The sequence below is a fragment of the Sylvia atricapilla genome, chromosome 25 (genome assembly GCF_009819655.1).
Source record: "Sylvia atricapilla isolate bSylAtr1 chromosome 25, bSylAtr1.pri, whole genome shotgun sequence".
Classification (NCBI taxonomy): Eukaryota; Metazoa; Chordata; class Aves; order Passeriformes; family Sylviidae; genus Sylvia; species Sylvia atricapilla.
The window spans coordinates 1613186-1629466 of record NC_089164.1 but is presented as its reverse complement, the minus strand read 5'-3'; the positions used below and the strand labels follow the sequence as shown (position 1 = coordinate 1629466).

The 16281-nt window shown below is 53.4% G+C and overlaps 1 protein-coding gene across 1 annotated transcript; it reads right to left on the bottom strand.

Annotated features, from left to right (window-relative positions):
* Window positions 1–1399: 1399 nt before the first annotated feature.
* On the bottom strand, window positions 1400–14446 carry SLC26A9 (solute carrier family 26 member 9). Its single transcript, XM_066335953.1, has 20 exons — window positions 14150–14446; window positions 13429–13568; window positions 13146–13256; window positions 12236–12411; window positions 11635–11799; window positions 10717–10869; window positions 10318–10400; window positions 9910–10057; window positions 9137–9250; window positions 8593–8670; window positions 8015–8110; window positions 6114–6220; window positions 5529–5598; window positions 5347–5439; window positions 4816–4932; window positions 3923–4240; window positions 3665–3719; window positions 3134–3279; window positions 2302–2379; window positions 1400–1748 (listed from the first exon to the last, which is right to left on the bottom strand). Exons 1-20 carry the CDS (start codon window positions 14272–14274, stop codon window positions 1701–1703), a joined length of 2421 nt encoding a protein of 806 aa, XP_066192050.1. The 5' UTR covers window positions 14275–14446; the 3' UTR covers window positions 1400–1700.
* Between the last annotated feature and the right edge of the window lie 1835 nt (window positions 14447–16281).

Below are 16281 nucleotides of genomic sequence, written 5' to 3'. Positions count from 1 at the left end.
AATTCTCTGCCCAGGCACTTGGGAATTAGGACTTTGGCCGTGTTGTGCCTCCAGCAGTGTCATTTGCCTGCTGCTGTTGCATTTATTGCCAGAACTGACCCAGAATTTGGCTACAGTAATGGAATTTCCTTCTGCCTGGGTCACGATTTGCAGGAGAGCCACTGCTGCTGTTTCTGAGCCATTTCTCGTGGCATCTCGTTCCATTTCTAGTGGGAAGATCAGGAAATAAAATGTGGTTTATGCCTCTGCTCTGAGGATTCCTGCGTTTGGCCTGGCAGAGCCCAGGCTGGGAAATCAACCTCCTGTACTGGATCCTGAATAAAGAGCTGGGAACTGGAACTTCCCTCTTTTCACGTGATGCCACCTCAGACACACAAAAATATTGATCAGGGCAGTTTCTTGTTGCTCTGCACCAATTTCTTTGTTGTCTTTTTTGTTGTTTTTTTCAAACCAGCAAATGAAAGGAGCACTCAGGCAGTACAAAAGATCATGAGGAATCACAAAGTCTAGTTTAAGAGACTTAGTCTCTTGCTTTTGCCTTGCAGAACAAGCTGTAAATGGAGATTTCTGGAAAAAAACCACTGCTGCCTAAGATTAAAATAAGTAATAACCATCAGCTAGTGAGGTTTTCTGCCCTCCTTTGGTTTTATTATTCTCTCCTGCACCACATAATCAGAAATTGAGGTAGAGAAATGGTGACTTGGTTATTGAGATGTTATATAAAACCAAACTGGCAGGGTGATGCCGCTGTTTCCTTTAGGGACTGTCTACCAAGGATGGTTCAGGAAACTCTGTTTTCCTTAAAAATGGGACATCTGGGAGCTGCAGGAAAGCCCCACATTCTCTTCCCAGGAAGCCTTCAGCAATCAGCTCAATAATGTCTGCGTGCTTCAAAACCCGTAGACTAAAGCTTGCTTGTATTTGTAATATTTTGGAGTATTAAAATAGAAATAGCAGTTTAAAATAGAATCTGTTTTCATGTACTCAGCCCACGGGGCAGGCAGGACGACCTGCACATAATAAGGAATTCTTATTTCTGAGCACAAGCCTGTCCTATTAGTAAGAAAAAAAAAATAAAAAAATTACGTATTTCAAAATTTCGCCCCGCTGCCAGAGTCCTGAGGTCTTTGGGCTGTCAGAAATACAGCAGTGGTTCGAGGCAGTGGTTTTTTTGCTGCTGGGGCACAGAAGAGCAGAGGCTGCAGGGCCACGCAGGGAAATTCGGGGGGCTGCAGTGGCAGGCAGCCCCGGGGTCAGTGCACGTCGGAGAGCAGCAGCACTGCCACAGCCACTGCTGCTCGTGAGGCCAAGGCCTGGAGGGCTCTTTGTGTCTGCAGGCGTTTCACTTCCTCGGGGAAGGAGGGAAAAGGAAGGAGCAGGATGCTCGGATTAGGCAATTCCAGAAGGATTGTGAGGGACGCAGGGGGGGCTGAATGTCCCCTGAGTTCAGGCACCTGCCTCCAGCCCAGCTCCGCTTCTGCAGTCCGTGAGGTGGCATCTCCCGAGCTCCTGCTTCCCCTGCTGCAGAGTCTGTGCTCCGAGTTCCACGAGCAGAGCAGGGAGGATTGAGGGATTTGGCAGTTCTGGAGGGCGGTGGGCTCTTTGCAAACCCGTTACATCCCCAGGTAGAAGCACAGCTCTCCACGGAGGGGTGGGAGAGAGGAGTCTCCTCTGGAGGGTTTGCGCGGTGCTCGCTGTGCTCACAGAGCTGTCTGGGTCTCTGAGTGGAACATGCTTCCAAACATCTCCTAAAGGGCACGGAAGAGGAGCAGGGTCAGGGCTGGTGACAGGGCACAGCCCCAGTGTCACAGTCACACAGAGAGACACCCCCAGGAGCTCCAACCCCTCCCAGCCCTTCCCCATGCATCCAGCTGGGCATGGACAGCGCAGGGAAGGGCAGTCCTGGAGGGGATCTCCTCCCAAGGCCCACAGGCGGGTGGAAATCGCTGCTGCATTTAGAAAGTCTGTGCTGAAAATCTTCACTGATGACTCTTCTTTTTGGGCATGAACCAAACCTGGTTCTCCAGGTTCCCCCCAGTGTCTGGAGACCACAGGTGTGACTGAACCTGAGCTGTGTGGTCCAGAAAGATGGAAGGATTCCTCTGTGGGGTGACCCTCCTGTTCCTCACCCAGCTGCCTTCCAGAGCTCCTCAACCCAAGAATTTAAAATTATATTTGCAATCAACTTTCCAAAGCACTGCAGTTACTCTCAGATGATTCCCCATCTAATCAATCCCAATTAGAAGGTCTGATTTCTGCCTCACAGCCGTGGCTGCAGTGACCCCTGGCCCTACAACTCACCTCCTCCAGGTTCTTGTACTCTGCAGTGCTCTCGTCCACAGACTCATCATAGATGGAGAGCTCTGTCTGGGTCGGCCTCTGTGCAGGGAACAGTCGAGTCCACAAATCAGCAGAGTGCAGGGTCAAAAGGAATGAAAACAATGACTAAGCCAGGCCCCAAAGGTGACACAAGCTCTGAGGGAAATGGCACAGGAGGAGTCCTGCTCCAGGTGTTTATCTGCTGTGCCTGGGCTGGCGTTTGCCTATCGCTCTGGTGTGATAGGAGATACCTTAACTTGTCCTGGGGAGATTAGGGGTGCTGCTGGTGCCAGCTCCAGCTGGCACACAATAAACCAGCCCCTGCTTGGGGACAGAGCCTCTCTGAGGCCACCAGCATGGGCCAAATTCCTGCCTCAGAATTCCTCCTGTTCTCCCCCCACCAATGGGGCATTCATGGATGCCAGGGCTATTCCAGCTGCACGAGCTTTGCTTTCATTTCTCCATCACTGGGGGCCAAATTCTGCCTTTGGCTGCTCCAACCAGCACCAAACTGAGGGCACAGTGCTGGAAAAGCTCTTCTGGCTCCTCCAGGCTGGGACAACACTCATCTCTTGGCTAAGGGTTTGGGTAAAACATTGACACTTCTGAATTCCATGGAAATCCACTCCAGCACAAGGTGCTCAGCCTTTACATGACAACCAGAATATTAAATATTTTGCTGGATTTAGACCTTTACCACTTGAGATAAACAAGAAGCTTCTTTAGGCGCAGCAGCAATTTGTTACTCTTCCATTGTGCTGACACAGCCTGGAAACCAAACAGGAGAATCCTGTGGGCTGGGGAGCAAATTTACCTCTTCCAAGATGGGCGGGTGGACAAATTCTCTGATGCTGGCCAGTGCAAAGAGAACAGCATCGTGGATGGTCAGGAAGATGTGACTTCTGTCCAGGCCTCCTTCCTCAAAGACTCCCCCTGTGCTGATGTCGTTGTACACCTGGGCTGCAGAAAGGAGAGAGCTGAACAAAGAGGAAAGCAGAGGGAGAATTTTGGAGGTGTGTGTGGCTGCTGGGGCCCTCTGAGCTAAGGCAAGGCTCAGAAGAAGCAGGTTTGCAGCAGAAATGAGTGCGAGGATCTGCTTTCTTGCATGCTGAGTGTGGAGATATTCCAGCTTTATCACTTCCCAAATGAAAGCATTGATTTACTACAGGGAGAACAGTGATTCTCTTTCCTTTCTTCTGTTTTCTCCTTTTATCTCTTCTAGCCTGTTCCAGCAAAGGACTGACATCTCACAGTTTGAGTAAAGAACAGAAAAAGATTTGCTGTTTGTCAGGAGCTCAGAAACAGGGGAAGATCCCATAAAAACGTGTTATTTGGGGATCCTTACCATGCACGTTTGCCAAGAACACTTTAATCCCAATCTTCTGGTAACTGGAACACAACTGGAAGGGACAAGATGGGAGAGAGAGGATTAAAACCACTGCTGCTCCAGCTTTGTGTTTATGCATAAAATCTTTGATCAGGGCTGAAGGAGAAATCAGCGATGCAGAGGTAGAAAATCCACAGAATCGAGGCACGTAAACACCTTTGTGCGAGAGAGCAGAAGGTCCCTGCCTCCCAGCTGCCTTGGCAGCACAGAACTGACCTTGCTCAGCGCTTTAGTGCCCATCAGGTCCACGAAGCACACCCCGCTCATGTCCAGGATGATGGTGTGGAAGCTGATGTAGGGCGGCGCAGTCAGCACGGGGTCGGCGTCTGCCGCGGGCAGGACGCTGAAGGTGCTGCCCTGCAGGGTGCTGCTGCTGCCCAGCGCCCCGGGGCCCTGCCCTGGCCCAGCCCCGCGGGCAGGAGGGTGGAATGTGATGTAGGAGATGCTGGCACCGTTAGCGGTCGTCTGGTTGTTGTTGGTGTCTGTGGGAGAGGCGCTCTCAAAGTCCTTCTGGAGCTCTTGCAGAGACAAGGTCTGCGGCAGAGGCGCAGAGTCAGGGCAGGGCACAGGTGGGCACCTCTGCCCTCTGAGGTCAAGGGGTTTAATCTGGACTGACTCCAGCCTGGCTGTCCCTGGCAGCTGGGTTTAGGATCATTTATGGTTATGGTTGCAATATTGTGGCCAGATCATTACCATTTCGAATCACACGTGATTCATTTGTTTCAAAACTGCTCCGCATTGCGCAGCAAACGGGGCTGGGGTGGGAAAAGGGGTGAGAAATGGGCTTTGAAAGGGCACCTTGGGGCTGAGCTGCTGATGCATCCCCAGAGAAAGAGGCCACAGTTGCCTGGTTTCTGCAGATTGTTCACCACGTTCCCATTCCAGCCTCCTCCCCAGCTTCCCTGCTCCCAGCCATTCCCAGATCTCCTGCACCTTAAGGTTTGGGCAGGAGTGGAGATGTAGGTGGGGAGGAAAGGGGATGAGAGGTGGGAAATGTGGCCCAGGAAAACGGTGCAGAAGATCCCATATCAAGGGGATCTGTGTGATGGGGACTTGGGGTCGTACTCATGGACACAGGGACCTTTTTGGGAACTCAGGAGGCGAGTCACCTTGTTCTCCTTCAGCAGGAATTTTGGGAGCTTTGCTGGCGGTTGCGCTGTGCCCTTCCCCTGCTGTTTCACAAATTTCCTCCTGGCCAAGTACACCTTGCCAGGATCCACCCCTGTCTGTGGGAAAAAGAGATTTTTTCTTTAAAATGTCTGTTCCAAGAGTCAGGAGCTGGCTGTTCCTTCCCACAGCCTGGAGCACCAGCTGTGCACTGGAGTGGGCTGATCCTGATGGCATCCAAACATCTCCTGGAACTCAGGGAACCTGCACACGCAGGGAGAGGTTTGGAATAGCAGGATGCCCCTGTTTTGGCAGAGCTTGGAGGAGGAACCTGCCAGGATTCAGGCACAGCACCTAAAATGAGCTCTGCAAACTGCCCTGAGGGTCAGGGAGAGGAGGATTGAGGAGTAGAGGATGGATGTGACCATTGTTCATCATCACCCACAGCTTAATTACCCCGTGTAGCAACACAGGAGAGAGCAAGGGCAGTTTGGGATTGGCTTCAGGCAGGGATTTGTTAGGGAATTGCTCACCTTGGCTATAATTTTCTCCCGGAATATCTCTGAGTTGGCGAAATACAGCGGCGAGCAGTAGGTGATGATTTTAATCCCATTAACTTCATGGACCTGCACCAGAGACAGGAGCTCAGAGCAAGTCTGGGCACCAGTAGCAAAAGAGCAATGCTTTCTCTGAGGATGATTTCTCTTCAGCTCACCTTGTTGTAGGTTTTGGGGTTCTTGTAGATGTCAGTGGAGGTCACCTGGCCCAGGGCAGAGCCGTTGCGGCTGCAGAAAAGAAGGGAACAGCATTAGGGGAAAGAAAACTGCTTCTACTTCACATTCCATCCCAGGATTCAAACATTTTCTTGGTGAAAGCTCTTACATTTTATCCCTGCAGAGTCCACAGGGCAGAAAAAAGAAAAAAAGAGTCAGCATTTTGAGCTGCCAGACTGGGAAATATTAACGAAGGGCTTTGATGGATTAAAAGTGGTGCGAAGACCTCACACCGAGGCCCTGCACACAGACAGGGCTCGCTCTTTTTGTGAGCAGGACTTGGTGCTGGGAACTCTGTGGGGTGAAGCAAATACCTCGAGGCTTCCCCTTGGCCTGGGATGTGCACGGGAGCAGGGGAATGCAGGCAGTAAATTGGCGCCTGCCATTCCTGTTTGCACATTCCGGGCAGGACACCTGCACTCCCCGGGGCTCCTGCGGGCCAGAGGTCGCCTCTAAAAAATAATCACCTGTCCCTCCTTCTGCCCCTGGGAGCTCTGCCGTGGTTCTGGTGGCTCTGAGGTACTTACAACTGGGTGTGGAAAACCACGACGAGCACGGAGAATCCCACGCCCACCGCCACGCCGTAGGGGAGGCTCAGGAAGAAAGCGGAGAAGAAGCTCACGAGCCAGACCAGCTGCAGGGAGAGGAGGGGAGAGGAGGAGAGAGTGGCTGGTGATTTGGCTGGACCATGATCCCACGGATGGGAAAATGGATGGGGAAAATGGATGGGGAAAATGGATGGGGAAAATGGATGGGGAAAATGGCTCTGTGCTGCTATCCTCGACTCTCAGACCCTCCCAGCTCAGCATGAATAGGCCAAACCCTGAATTCTGCAGCTGTTCTAATGCTGCAGCTTGCTGCATGTTTTAGAGTGAACCATCCTCGCTGGGAGCTTTGCCAGGAGCCCCGGGTTCTTTCCAGCCATAAAAGCAGCTGGGGTGTTTCTCCATGGCTGCTCGAGCTCCATGGCTGCTGCTCCACTCGTTCCAGCCAAAAAGGATCAGCCTGGCTCGTCAGGAAGGGGCTCCTGCAGACCCCACCATCTGCTGCTCCCTGCTCCAGCCCCCAGCAGCTCCCTGCTGTCAGTCAGAGCAGCGCAGAAAACGTCAGAAATCATCTCTCTGAGAACTGCCTGAGCAGAAATGGCCTGAACACAGAGAGGATTCGATGGCCAAGTGTGACAGAGAAGACCAAAACCTGCCTCACTCCAGCTCAGAGCTCTGCCATTTGTCATTTTTATGTGTTAGCACTCAAGTGTCTCCCTCCATGTGAGATCAGTCCTGCCCTGCAGTTAAACTTCCCCTCTGAACATCATTATCAGGTTGTTTTAATCCCATCCTCAAGGTTAATAAAAACTAACTTTGACCTTGGATGAGTGAGGGTCATAACAATAACTTTGACTGCTTCAACATGTTAATTTATATTCATTTTGTGTATAAATGGTAAGGAAGAGCTTCCCTCCATCCATTCAGGCTTCATTAGAATTAGCTGGAATTAACTGTCCTGCAGCTCAATCAGCATTAAGGTGATGAACACCAGCGGTCTGACATCACCCAGGAATGGTGCTCCCCATTTTGGGCCAGGACACTGAATCTAGTTCAAATTCCAAGGGGATTAAGGTCAGGGGAATTCCGTTCACTCCATTGGCATCTGCCAGGATGTTCCTCAGGAAGCACCATCCACTCAGTCCATGCTCAGGGGCCAGCCCAGGCTTTTGGGGGCTCTGAAGCTGTGGGGTCTCTGGTAAAGGGGCAGCAGCTCCCCCTGCCCTCAGCTGAGCCCACAAACCTCCCCTCTCACTCAGAGATGTGCCCAAACTGATAACCCAGCTCCTCTCCAGCACCTGTTAGAGCAGGATTTTGGGAAAGCTCCTCCAGGCTCGGGCCAGCCCCTCTGGACTCCTGATTGCCCCGATAAGGGGGAGGTTTGTCAGGTCCTGACAGGATATTGGCTCAGTGTCCACACACGGCACTCAGCCGTGGGAGTCCTCTTCAAACACCGTCTTTTTCTGTCAGACATCTCCAAATCCCCTGCTCCCTCCCCTGCCTGCGTTTATACATCAACCAGTGCCTGGAGTCCTTATCACACTCCAGGGCTCTCCTCACCCTGGAGGGCCATTGTGTGAGTTTTTAAGTCATGACTCCCAGACATTGAGCAGGGCCGGTTTGGCTAGTTCTGGGCAAACAGGCTCCGCACTTGATTGGCATTTAAACACAGCAGGTAAGAGTTCAGGCCTCTCTGATATGTGCTCTGAGCAGCAGCGTGCTCAGCTGGGCAGGACAGGGAGCACCATCTCCCCAAGAGAGCCAAACCCACCTCCTGCAAGAGGCTCAGAACCCCCCCCAAAACCCCACAAAAGACTTTTGGGGATCTGTACTGCCCATCCTGCCCCGGCCAGGTGATGTCCCTCACCACCCCAGGCACTCACACAGTCCAGCTTGCTCTTCTTCCACAGGTAGAAGGGGTCAGCCAGCTGCTTGAGGGAGTTTTTCAGGTTCACAGCGATGAGGGCTCCCAGCACAGACTGTGGAGGACAGGGAATGGTCTCAGCCAGGCCACCTTTGGCAGTGGATGCTTTTCTGCAGCAGCTGCCTGCCTTGGGCCAGTCCCATCACGAGGGTGATGCTCACAAAGATCTCACTCGGATCTGAGCAGGGTAATTTTGATCATTCTTTCACTAAAATTTACATTTTCTTAGAGAAATCGTGGCTGCCTCTGCCCAAAGCCAGCATAGAGGGGGCTTGGAGCAACCTGGAACAGGGAAAGGTGACACTGCCCATGGCAGAGATGAGAATTAAGGTCATTTCCAACCCAAACCAGCCTGGAACTGTGTGATTCTGTGATTCTGTGGTTCCAGACACCCTGTGCAGACAGGTCCCCAGGCCAGGAACAAACTGTCCCGTGCTGCCTTTTTGCATCAGGGATTTTTGGAGCCAGGCTGTGCCTGTGCCTGGGTGTGGAGAGTGGGTGTTGCAATGGCTGTGCCCGCACAGATGTTTGTCTTACCTTTGGAAGAGGCTCCAGGTAGATTCCCAGGGACAGCATTGTCACCATGACCACCAGAGCCACAAAGAAACTTGCCACCTGCGAAGAGGAAAGAAAATCACTTCTGCAAACATCAGGGCTTCCCAAACCTCCCCTGGGTGTAGTCAGGGGCACAAATGGGCACTGCAGCGTTTTATGTGAGAGGATGTTTGCCTCTGGAGACAGGCAGGGGTTTGCAGATCCCACAGATAACCCCAGAGTTCCCTCACTGCTCAGTCCAGGGAGCCCTGGATTGACAGATTGACAGAATTCTCTGCAGAATTAACCCAAAGAATCAAATCAGGCACCAAACTGGGCTTGGGGAGGGAGGAAATTCTGCTTTGACAGCAGCAGCCTGCAGCAGTTGTGTGTGAAACCTCCCCAGAGCTGCACAGTCAGGCTGGCAGCACGTGGCAGCTACACACTGTGCTCCAGAGGGAATGTAGAGAGGAGAGGAGGAGGAGGAGGAAAAGGAGGAGGAGGAAAAGGAAGAAAAGGAGGAGGAGAAGGAAAAGGAGGAACTAACTTGGGATTTTGCTCCTGCCCCATCCACGGCGAGGGTGACAGAGAGAGCACAGCAGATCACGTGGATTTTGAAGAAGGATCCCAAGAAGTTGCTGCAGCCCAGGGCCAGCATTTCCTGTGGAGATGTGGAGAATGGCCATCAGAAAGGACAGCTGCCTTTCCTGCTGACACCTGGCAGGAGAGCAGGGGCCTGAGTCTGGTTTATGTGGCCAGGCCAGGCTCTGGGTTCCCTGCAGTGCATCCCAGACTCTTTCCTTCCAGTAAGAGCTGGGATGGCAGGGAAACCTGGAAGCACAATTCCACATAAACACGTTGTCATCTGTTGACACACTCAGGGCAGGGCTCCATGTGGTATGTGTGGCTGTTGTTGAAAGCTGCCACTGTGCCAGGGATGACAAAAGGGGATTATTTAATGTCCTGCCTCTCGCGGTATCTAGGTGACACACCAGGAATCCAGGTCTTTCTCCGCTCCCTGACAAGCGCACGCACCTCGCTGTGCTGCCGCGTACCAAAACACCGAGTCTGGAGGGGCTGCGAGGCAGAGAGCCCAGCCTAAAGCTCCTTTCCCTTTTCCAGCCTCTCTCCAGCCCATGGGACAGGGCTCTGCCGTGTCCTTTCACCTCCCACATGGCACAAAGCCACGGAGCCTCCACGTCTGCCGGGAGCCGAGCACGTCTGCACGCTCCTCGTTCACGCCTTGGGCTCTTCCCTTCACGCCTGACAGCAAAGGCAGCAGCCCCTGGCTGCCCCAGCCCCAGCCCCAGCCAGAAATACCTGGTTGGGGTCCACGTCGTAGCCATGCTTGGCTGCCAGGGTCCTCCCCATGGCCAGGTTGATCACGTAGCCCACGATGGCAAGCGAGAAAGCCGTGCCCACCATGTCCTTCCACTTGCTCACCAGGGGCAGGGTGGGCTCGGGGAACCTGCACTCAGAGCACAGAGGTGGTGACAGCGCTGTGCAGGGGCTGGGGAGGTGGGTGAGGAGCTGGAAGGTTCAGGAATGACATAATCCGTGCCCACACTCCATGGGATGGGGGTGGTTGTGTCACAGGGTGCACTGACACTCCTGGCAGGGGACTCTGGTACAGCAGGGAAGAGTGAGGTGTTTCCCCAGGCTGCAGGAGGAGGAGGAGGAGGAAGGAAAACTGTCTGGAAGGTGAATCAGACCTGCACAAGCCCTTACCCCATGCTGATCTTCCCCACTATTGGCATCCCGTACTTGCTGGGCATGTTGAAGCTGCCGGAGATTGCGGTGGCAACGATCACCTGAAATTTGGACAGGGAAGAAAGAGCTGCGAGCAGGAAGAGCTGAGCTGGCTCAGAGCACTCACCCTGCCGTGCTCCCAGACAGGATACAACCAGCACCAATTTGGGCTGGGGAAGGTGACAACAGTGCCAGCAGGGGTTATGTTTTTCACCCTCAGCATCACCACGATGCAGTGAGGGATGGGGACAGTTTGTGACCCCAAACCGCGTGGGGGACGTGTCACATTCACTGTGTAGATGCCCTCCATGAGAGCAGCAGTGTCCCGGGGCTGTGAGGTTTGGGGAGGGTCCCAGGGACAGCCCAGGTGTCACTCACGATGATGATCTCCATCGGGATGGGCATCCGGATCTTCTTCATGTACTTGAGGTTGAGCTCCTTGACAACGATCAGGAGCACGGCGCTGACCGAGGCATAGACCAGGGAGGCCAGGTTGGTTTGGGGCAGACCCTTACAAATGTCAATGAATGTCTGAAGGGGAGAGAAGAGGAGGACGGGTCACGGGGAGCCAGGACAATACGGACAGGACAACGGACAGCACTTGTCACCACAGTCAACAGCCTGAGATGTGAGCAGTGCTAAAAGCCCTCTGCTGAGGGCTCAGCCCCCAGCCCTGGGCCTGGGCTGGTGATTTAATGCAGTTCTGGCTGCATCAGCACAGGGTGCATCCATGGAAGACGCAGGAAATCCCAGGAATGGCCAAACCTGCTCAGAGGAAAAGTTCCTGCTGCTAACAGCTCTGCAAGAATCCTGCTGTAAACAACACGGCTCATGATCCCCCACCAGATCCCATTGCATCATTCTGCATTAAACCCCAGATTTTTCAAGTTTTAAAACTGGGGTTAAGATCCCAGCCTCATTTCATTATTCCCTCATTAAAACCCAGATTTTTTTTTTTTTTTTTAAATTTTAAAACTGGAATTAAGATCCCAGCCCCATTTCATCATTCCTCAAGACCTAGATTTTTCAAGTTTTAAAACTGGGGTTAAGATCCTAGCCCCATTTCATCATTCTGCATTAAAACCCAGATTTTTCAAGTTTTAAAACCGGGGTGAAGATCCCAGCCTCATTTAAATCACCCAGACAGGGCTCAGATAACACTGGATAGGGAGCACATCTCCAGCCTGGCTGTGCTGGGGTGGGGTTCCCCCTTCCCTCCACCCTTTCCTGGCCTCCTGGGCCCCGTTTCCCCGGCCGTGGTGGGGGGGAAGGTGGCTGTGAGGAGCCCCCACTTACGTAGACGATAGCTAAGGGCCCGGTGTAAGACGGGACCGTCAAGCCGAAGACGTACTTGAGCACGGAGATGAGGATCTGCAGCCCTGCCGCCGTCATGAAGCCCCTGATGAAGGACTCGGACAGGTAGATGGCCACGAAGCCGAACTGCAGGAAGCCCAGGCACAGCTAGGGCGGCACAGAGGAGGTGTGGTCAGGGCAGTGACACCCCCAAGGGATGCAGGGTGATCCTCTGGGAGATCACACAGCTCTCACACTCATGGAAGGGGTGTTCCCAAGCAGGGATGGGGACAGGAGGGCTGAGGGTGTCATTTTGGGATGGTCCACACTGAAAATTCCACTCTGAAAATCCCCATTTTGAGGCGTCCTCCAGCCAGAAGCGGGGCCCCTTTGAGCATCTCAAACAGCTCTCCCACTCACGGCAGGGGTGTCCCCGAGCAGGGATGGGGACAGGAGGGCTGAGGAGTTGTCCACATAAAGAATTCCACCCCAAAAATCCTCGTTTTGAAGCATCATCCAGCCAGAAGTGGGGCCTCTTTGAGCATCTCTGCTGCAGGGGAGGCTTGGCTCCCCGTGTGGGGCAGGGACAGCGCAGATCCCTCACCTGTATGACGGCTGTGAGGCAGGCCAGGGTGGCAGAGATCTCCAGCCTGGCTGCCTCCAGGGCCGTGGTGTTCACGCTGCTCTCGTTGGTGGTGTGGTTGAAGTACTGGAAGTCCCTCTCCGGAGCCAGCTCATTGCAGATGTTGCCAACGATGATGCTGATGACAGCAAAAGTCCCTGCGGACAGCACGGGGAGGTCAGGAGCTCCCTCTGGGGAGAGCCCTGGCCTGGGAGGCTCCTGGGCAGGTGGGGCTGTGCACAGGGAGTCCCTCAGCTCCTCCCCAGCCCCACGGCACAGGGGCATTGGGGTGACATCCTGCAGCCATGGTCACACAGATCCCACCAACCATCCCACCACCCATCCCACCAACCATCCCATCAGCCATCCCACCAACCATCCCATCAGCCATCCCACCACCCATCCCACCACCCATCCCATCACCCATCCCACCAACCATCCCACCAACCCTCCCACCAACCATCCCATCAGCCATCCCACCACCCATCCCACCACCCATCCCACCAACCATCCCACCAACCCTCCCACCACCCATCCCATCAGCCATCCCACCACCCATCCCACCAACCATCCCACAACCCATCCCACCAACCATCCCACCAACCATCCCACCAACCATCCCACCAACCATCCCACCACCATCCCAAAAACCATCCCACCAACCATCCCACCACCATCCCACCAACCCTCCCACCAACCATCCCACCAACCATCCCAAAAACCATCCCATCAGCCATCCCACAACCCATCCCAAAAACCATCCCACCAACCATCCCACCACCCATCCCATCAGCCATCCCACCACCATCCCACCAACCCCCGGCACGGCAAACATCTCAGTTCTGGGGCACAGCAGCGTTCACTTCACTGTCCTGTGCAGACAATTCCTCACCTGGCACCATCTGATGGATGCCCCCCAGGAAGAAGTAGGGCAGCAGGGGGAAGAAGGAGGAGTAGAGCCCGTTGACAGGAGGCAGATTGGCCAGGAGGGCGAAAGCCATCCCTGCAAAACACGAGGGACACGAGCAGGGAAATACAGCGGCCACCAGGCTGGAGGTACAGCTTGGGGTCATCATAAAACACAAAACCCCTCCTCAGCTGGGCATCAGCATCACCTGCAGAGCTTTATTGGAGCTGGCAAAGAGTTATTGTCACCAGAGGGTGACACTGCTCACCTTGTGGCACTTGGATTGTCCCCGCACTGAGCCCGCCCAGGACGTCGGGCAGGATGTAATCCTTGATTTTGTACTTGGGCAGCCACGCCAGGATTGGGAACAGGCGGAAGAGGGTGACCTTGAACCTGGAAGCTGAACATCTTAGAAGGGAGATAAAAAAAAAAAAAGCAAATAAGCAGAGAAGGGGCAAAGCAAACGAGCTGGAAGTAAGGAAAAATCTTCCTAGGAATGTCTCAGCCTTTCTCCCTCACCAGATTCTGAGCCCTCTTTCCCTTCCTTTTTCTGAGGAGTGGAGATAGATTTCCAAGAAAGTGATCAGCAGGGTAATTAACCTTTGTTTGCATAATTACAAACCTTTCTTTAAGGTGGCATTGGTTTCAGTCAGAAAGCTGAGAAAAGGAAATCCCAGCTGGAAAGCTTAAAAAAATAATCCACATATCCCTACATCATCAACTGTGCTTTTTCCATTATTAAAACAAAAACCCCTTGGAAAACAGGAACCCCAATGCACACGGTGCAAACTGTTCTGCTGAGAAAAGAGCCACCAATTTCATTTTCTTCAGCCCAGTTTGCATTTCTCCCATGTCTTTCATCCATGAAAAACCCCTGGAGACCATGATTCCCCAGGATAAAAATGGGATTTGTATTCCCAGGTCTGAATTACACCCACCCCAAACTTCCTGACTAAATCTGGTTTCTGTTCTACAGCATTCCCTGTTACCTGACAAGGTTTCTCAGTTTCTCCCCGACGGGATAAGTCCTGGTTTTCTTCTCAAACTCCTCATCGAAGAGGCTGACGGAGTAGGCAGGACGTTCGATGGCATAGCGAGGCCTGGCCTGGCTCATCTCTGCATCATTTGGATTTTTCCCAACAACAACAACAATTAAAAAAAAAATTAAATAATAATAATAATAAAAAAAATAAAAAGAAAGAGCAAAGCCAAGAATGTGGCTGGAGTTGGCCCCACCTGCGGTCTAACAGAGCGGACACCTCCAGCGTCTGGAGCCCTCCCCGAACTTCTCCACCCTAAATAGTTTCCCCGTGGCAGAGAGGCAGGTCCTGGGAGTGGCTTCTCCCAGCTCCAGGGGCTGCTGCAGCTCTGCCCGGCTCTTCGGAGGTGATGCTAATGAGCGGGGATGCTAATGAGCGATGCTAATGAGCGATGGGGCTGCGAAGGGACTGGGATTGCCGGGCAGAGGTTGTTAATCCCGGCTCCGGGAGTGTCTCCGTGTGCCCCTGTTTCACCATCGGTGGGGTTTGCCCGGGCTCCGTGGTTGATACCGGCACCGGGAGGAAAGCTGGATCCCGCCCGAGGTGTTCCTGCCGCACTGCCCAGCATTCCAGAACCTTCCCAATCCTGGCTGCCCGTGGGTGAGCGCCCGGGCTCCTCTAGGAAGTGATGCTCGGGGCAGATAACTGTTGCTAACTCATGTCAGTGATGAAGATGCCAAAACATCCTGGCAGACCTGTCCTGACCGGTATGTGGGTCTCACCAAAGGGATGATGAACTTCACAGATCCTTTATTTCACCGTGCCCGGAGATTCCTGGGGAGAGGGCAGAATCACCCCGGGCTGGGAGGGGTGGGAGGAAGTGGTCGGATATAAAAGGAGCATCTCGGTAATTATTTGTGTTCTGGCGTGTATCTAAGTGGGTCATTGCCCAACGCAGGAGGAGAAGAGGGGGTGGGAAAAGCTGGTGATTCAGGCGGGAGAATGTCTCGAGAAACAACATCCAGGTTGCTGAGAGCTTACGGAGTGATCTGAATGTGCCAGAGCCTCTCCCCTCCCCTCTCCGGGCTCTGCGGAGAGTCAGGGCACACCTCGGACACCGGGACAAGCGTTTGAAATGAAAATTTCAGCCCTCTCTCTGCTGAGAGCCCTGGCTGATGCCTTGGAGAGGAGGACAGGAGGAGATTGTACAGAGCAGGGCAGGAAGGAAAGGATGATGCAGAGAACCGAAACTTTGGGGAGAATTTAGGTCAATGGAGTCATTATGCAAATAGCAGCTAATGGGTCTAGAAAGGGAGGTCATCAACCCCTTCAGAGGTCACAGGGCACTCTGCTGTAAAACTGGCCGTGGGGTGATTGTGATTCCAGCTCCTCTCTGCACCCACGGGGATGGAGAGCAAAGAGGAGACCCCTCCTCTCTTCCTGCAGTGCCGGGTGCCTGATCCAGTGCCCTGCTGCTCCTTTTCCCCTGGAGATTCCCCTCCAAGAGCGAGGACAAGCTTTGCCTTCGGATAATAGAATTAATCAGTATCCTGGGCTCTTCCCAGTCCCCCGTGCCAAAAGCCTGTCTGATAATCACGGTTTTCCCACGTTTCCCGCGATCCTGTGGCTGTTCCCAGCCTTTCTCCCAGCCCCATTCCGGGCTCTGCTCGGAATTTCCAGTTCTCCTTGGTCAATATTTTGTAGGTCCAGACTGAACGACAGCTCCTGAGGGCTGATAAACCCACCCGAGTTCCTGGTGGTCTCTGATCTCCATCCCTTCGGCCACACCCATCAGCCAATTAAATCCCAGCTCTTTAATGAATTTTCCCCCCACTGAGCGACAGTGCTGGCAATCAGGAAAAAAAAATAATAATAAACAGAGCAGGTATAGAGGGCAAAATATCCCCACGATTAAATTCCATCTTAAACAAACAGGCTCGTGATGTCAGCGTCTCGGCCAGAGTCAAGTTCTTGGCTTGGCTTATCACAGCCTTGCCCTAGATCAAACAGCAGCTGAAACCTCTGAGATTTGGGGATTCAGGAGCACGAGGAGCTGCGTGGCTGCTCCTTGAACAAAAGGCCAAGCCAGCTGGCCTGGCGCTGGTGGGATGAGCCCACGGCAGGCTGCAGAGCTGGTTTCC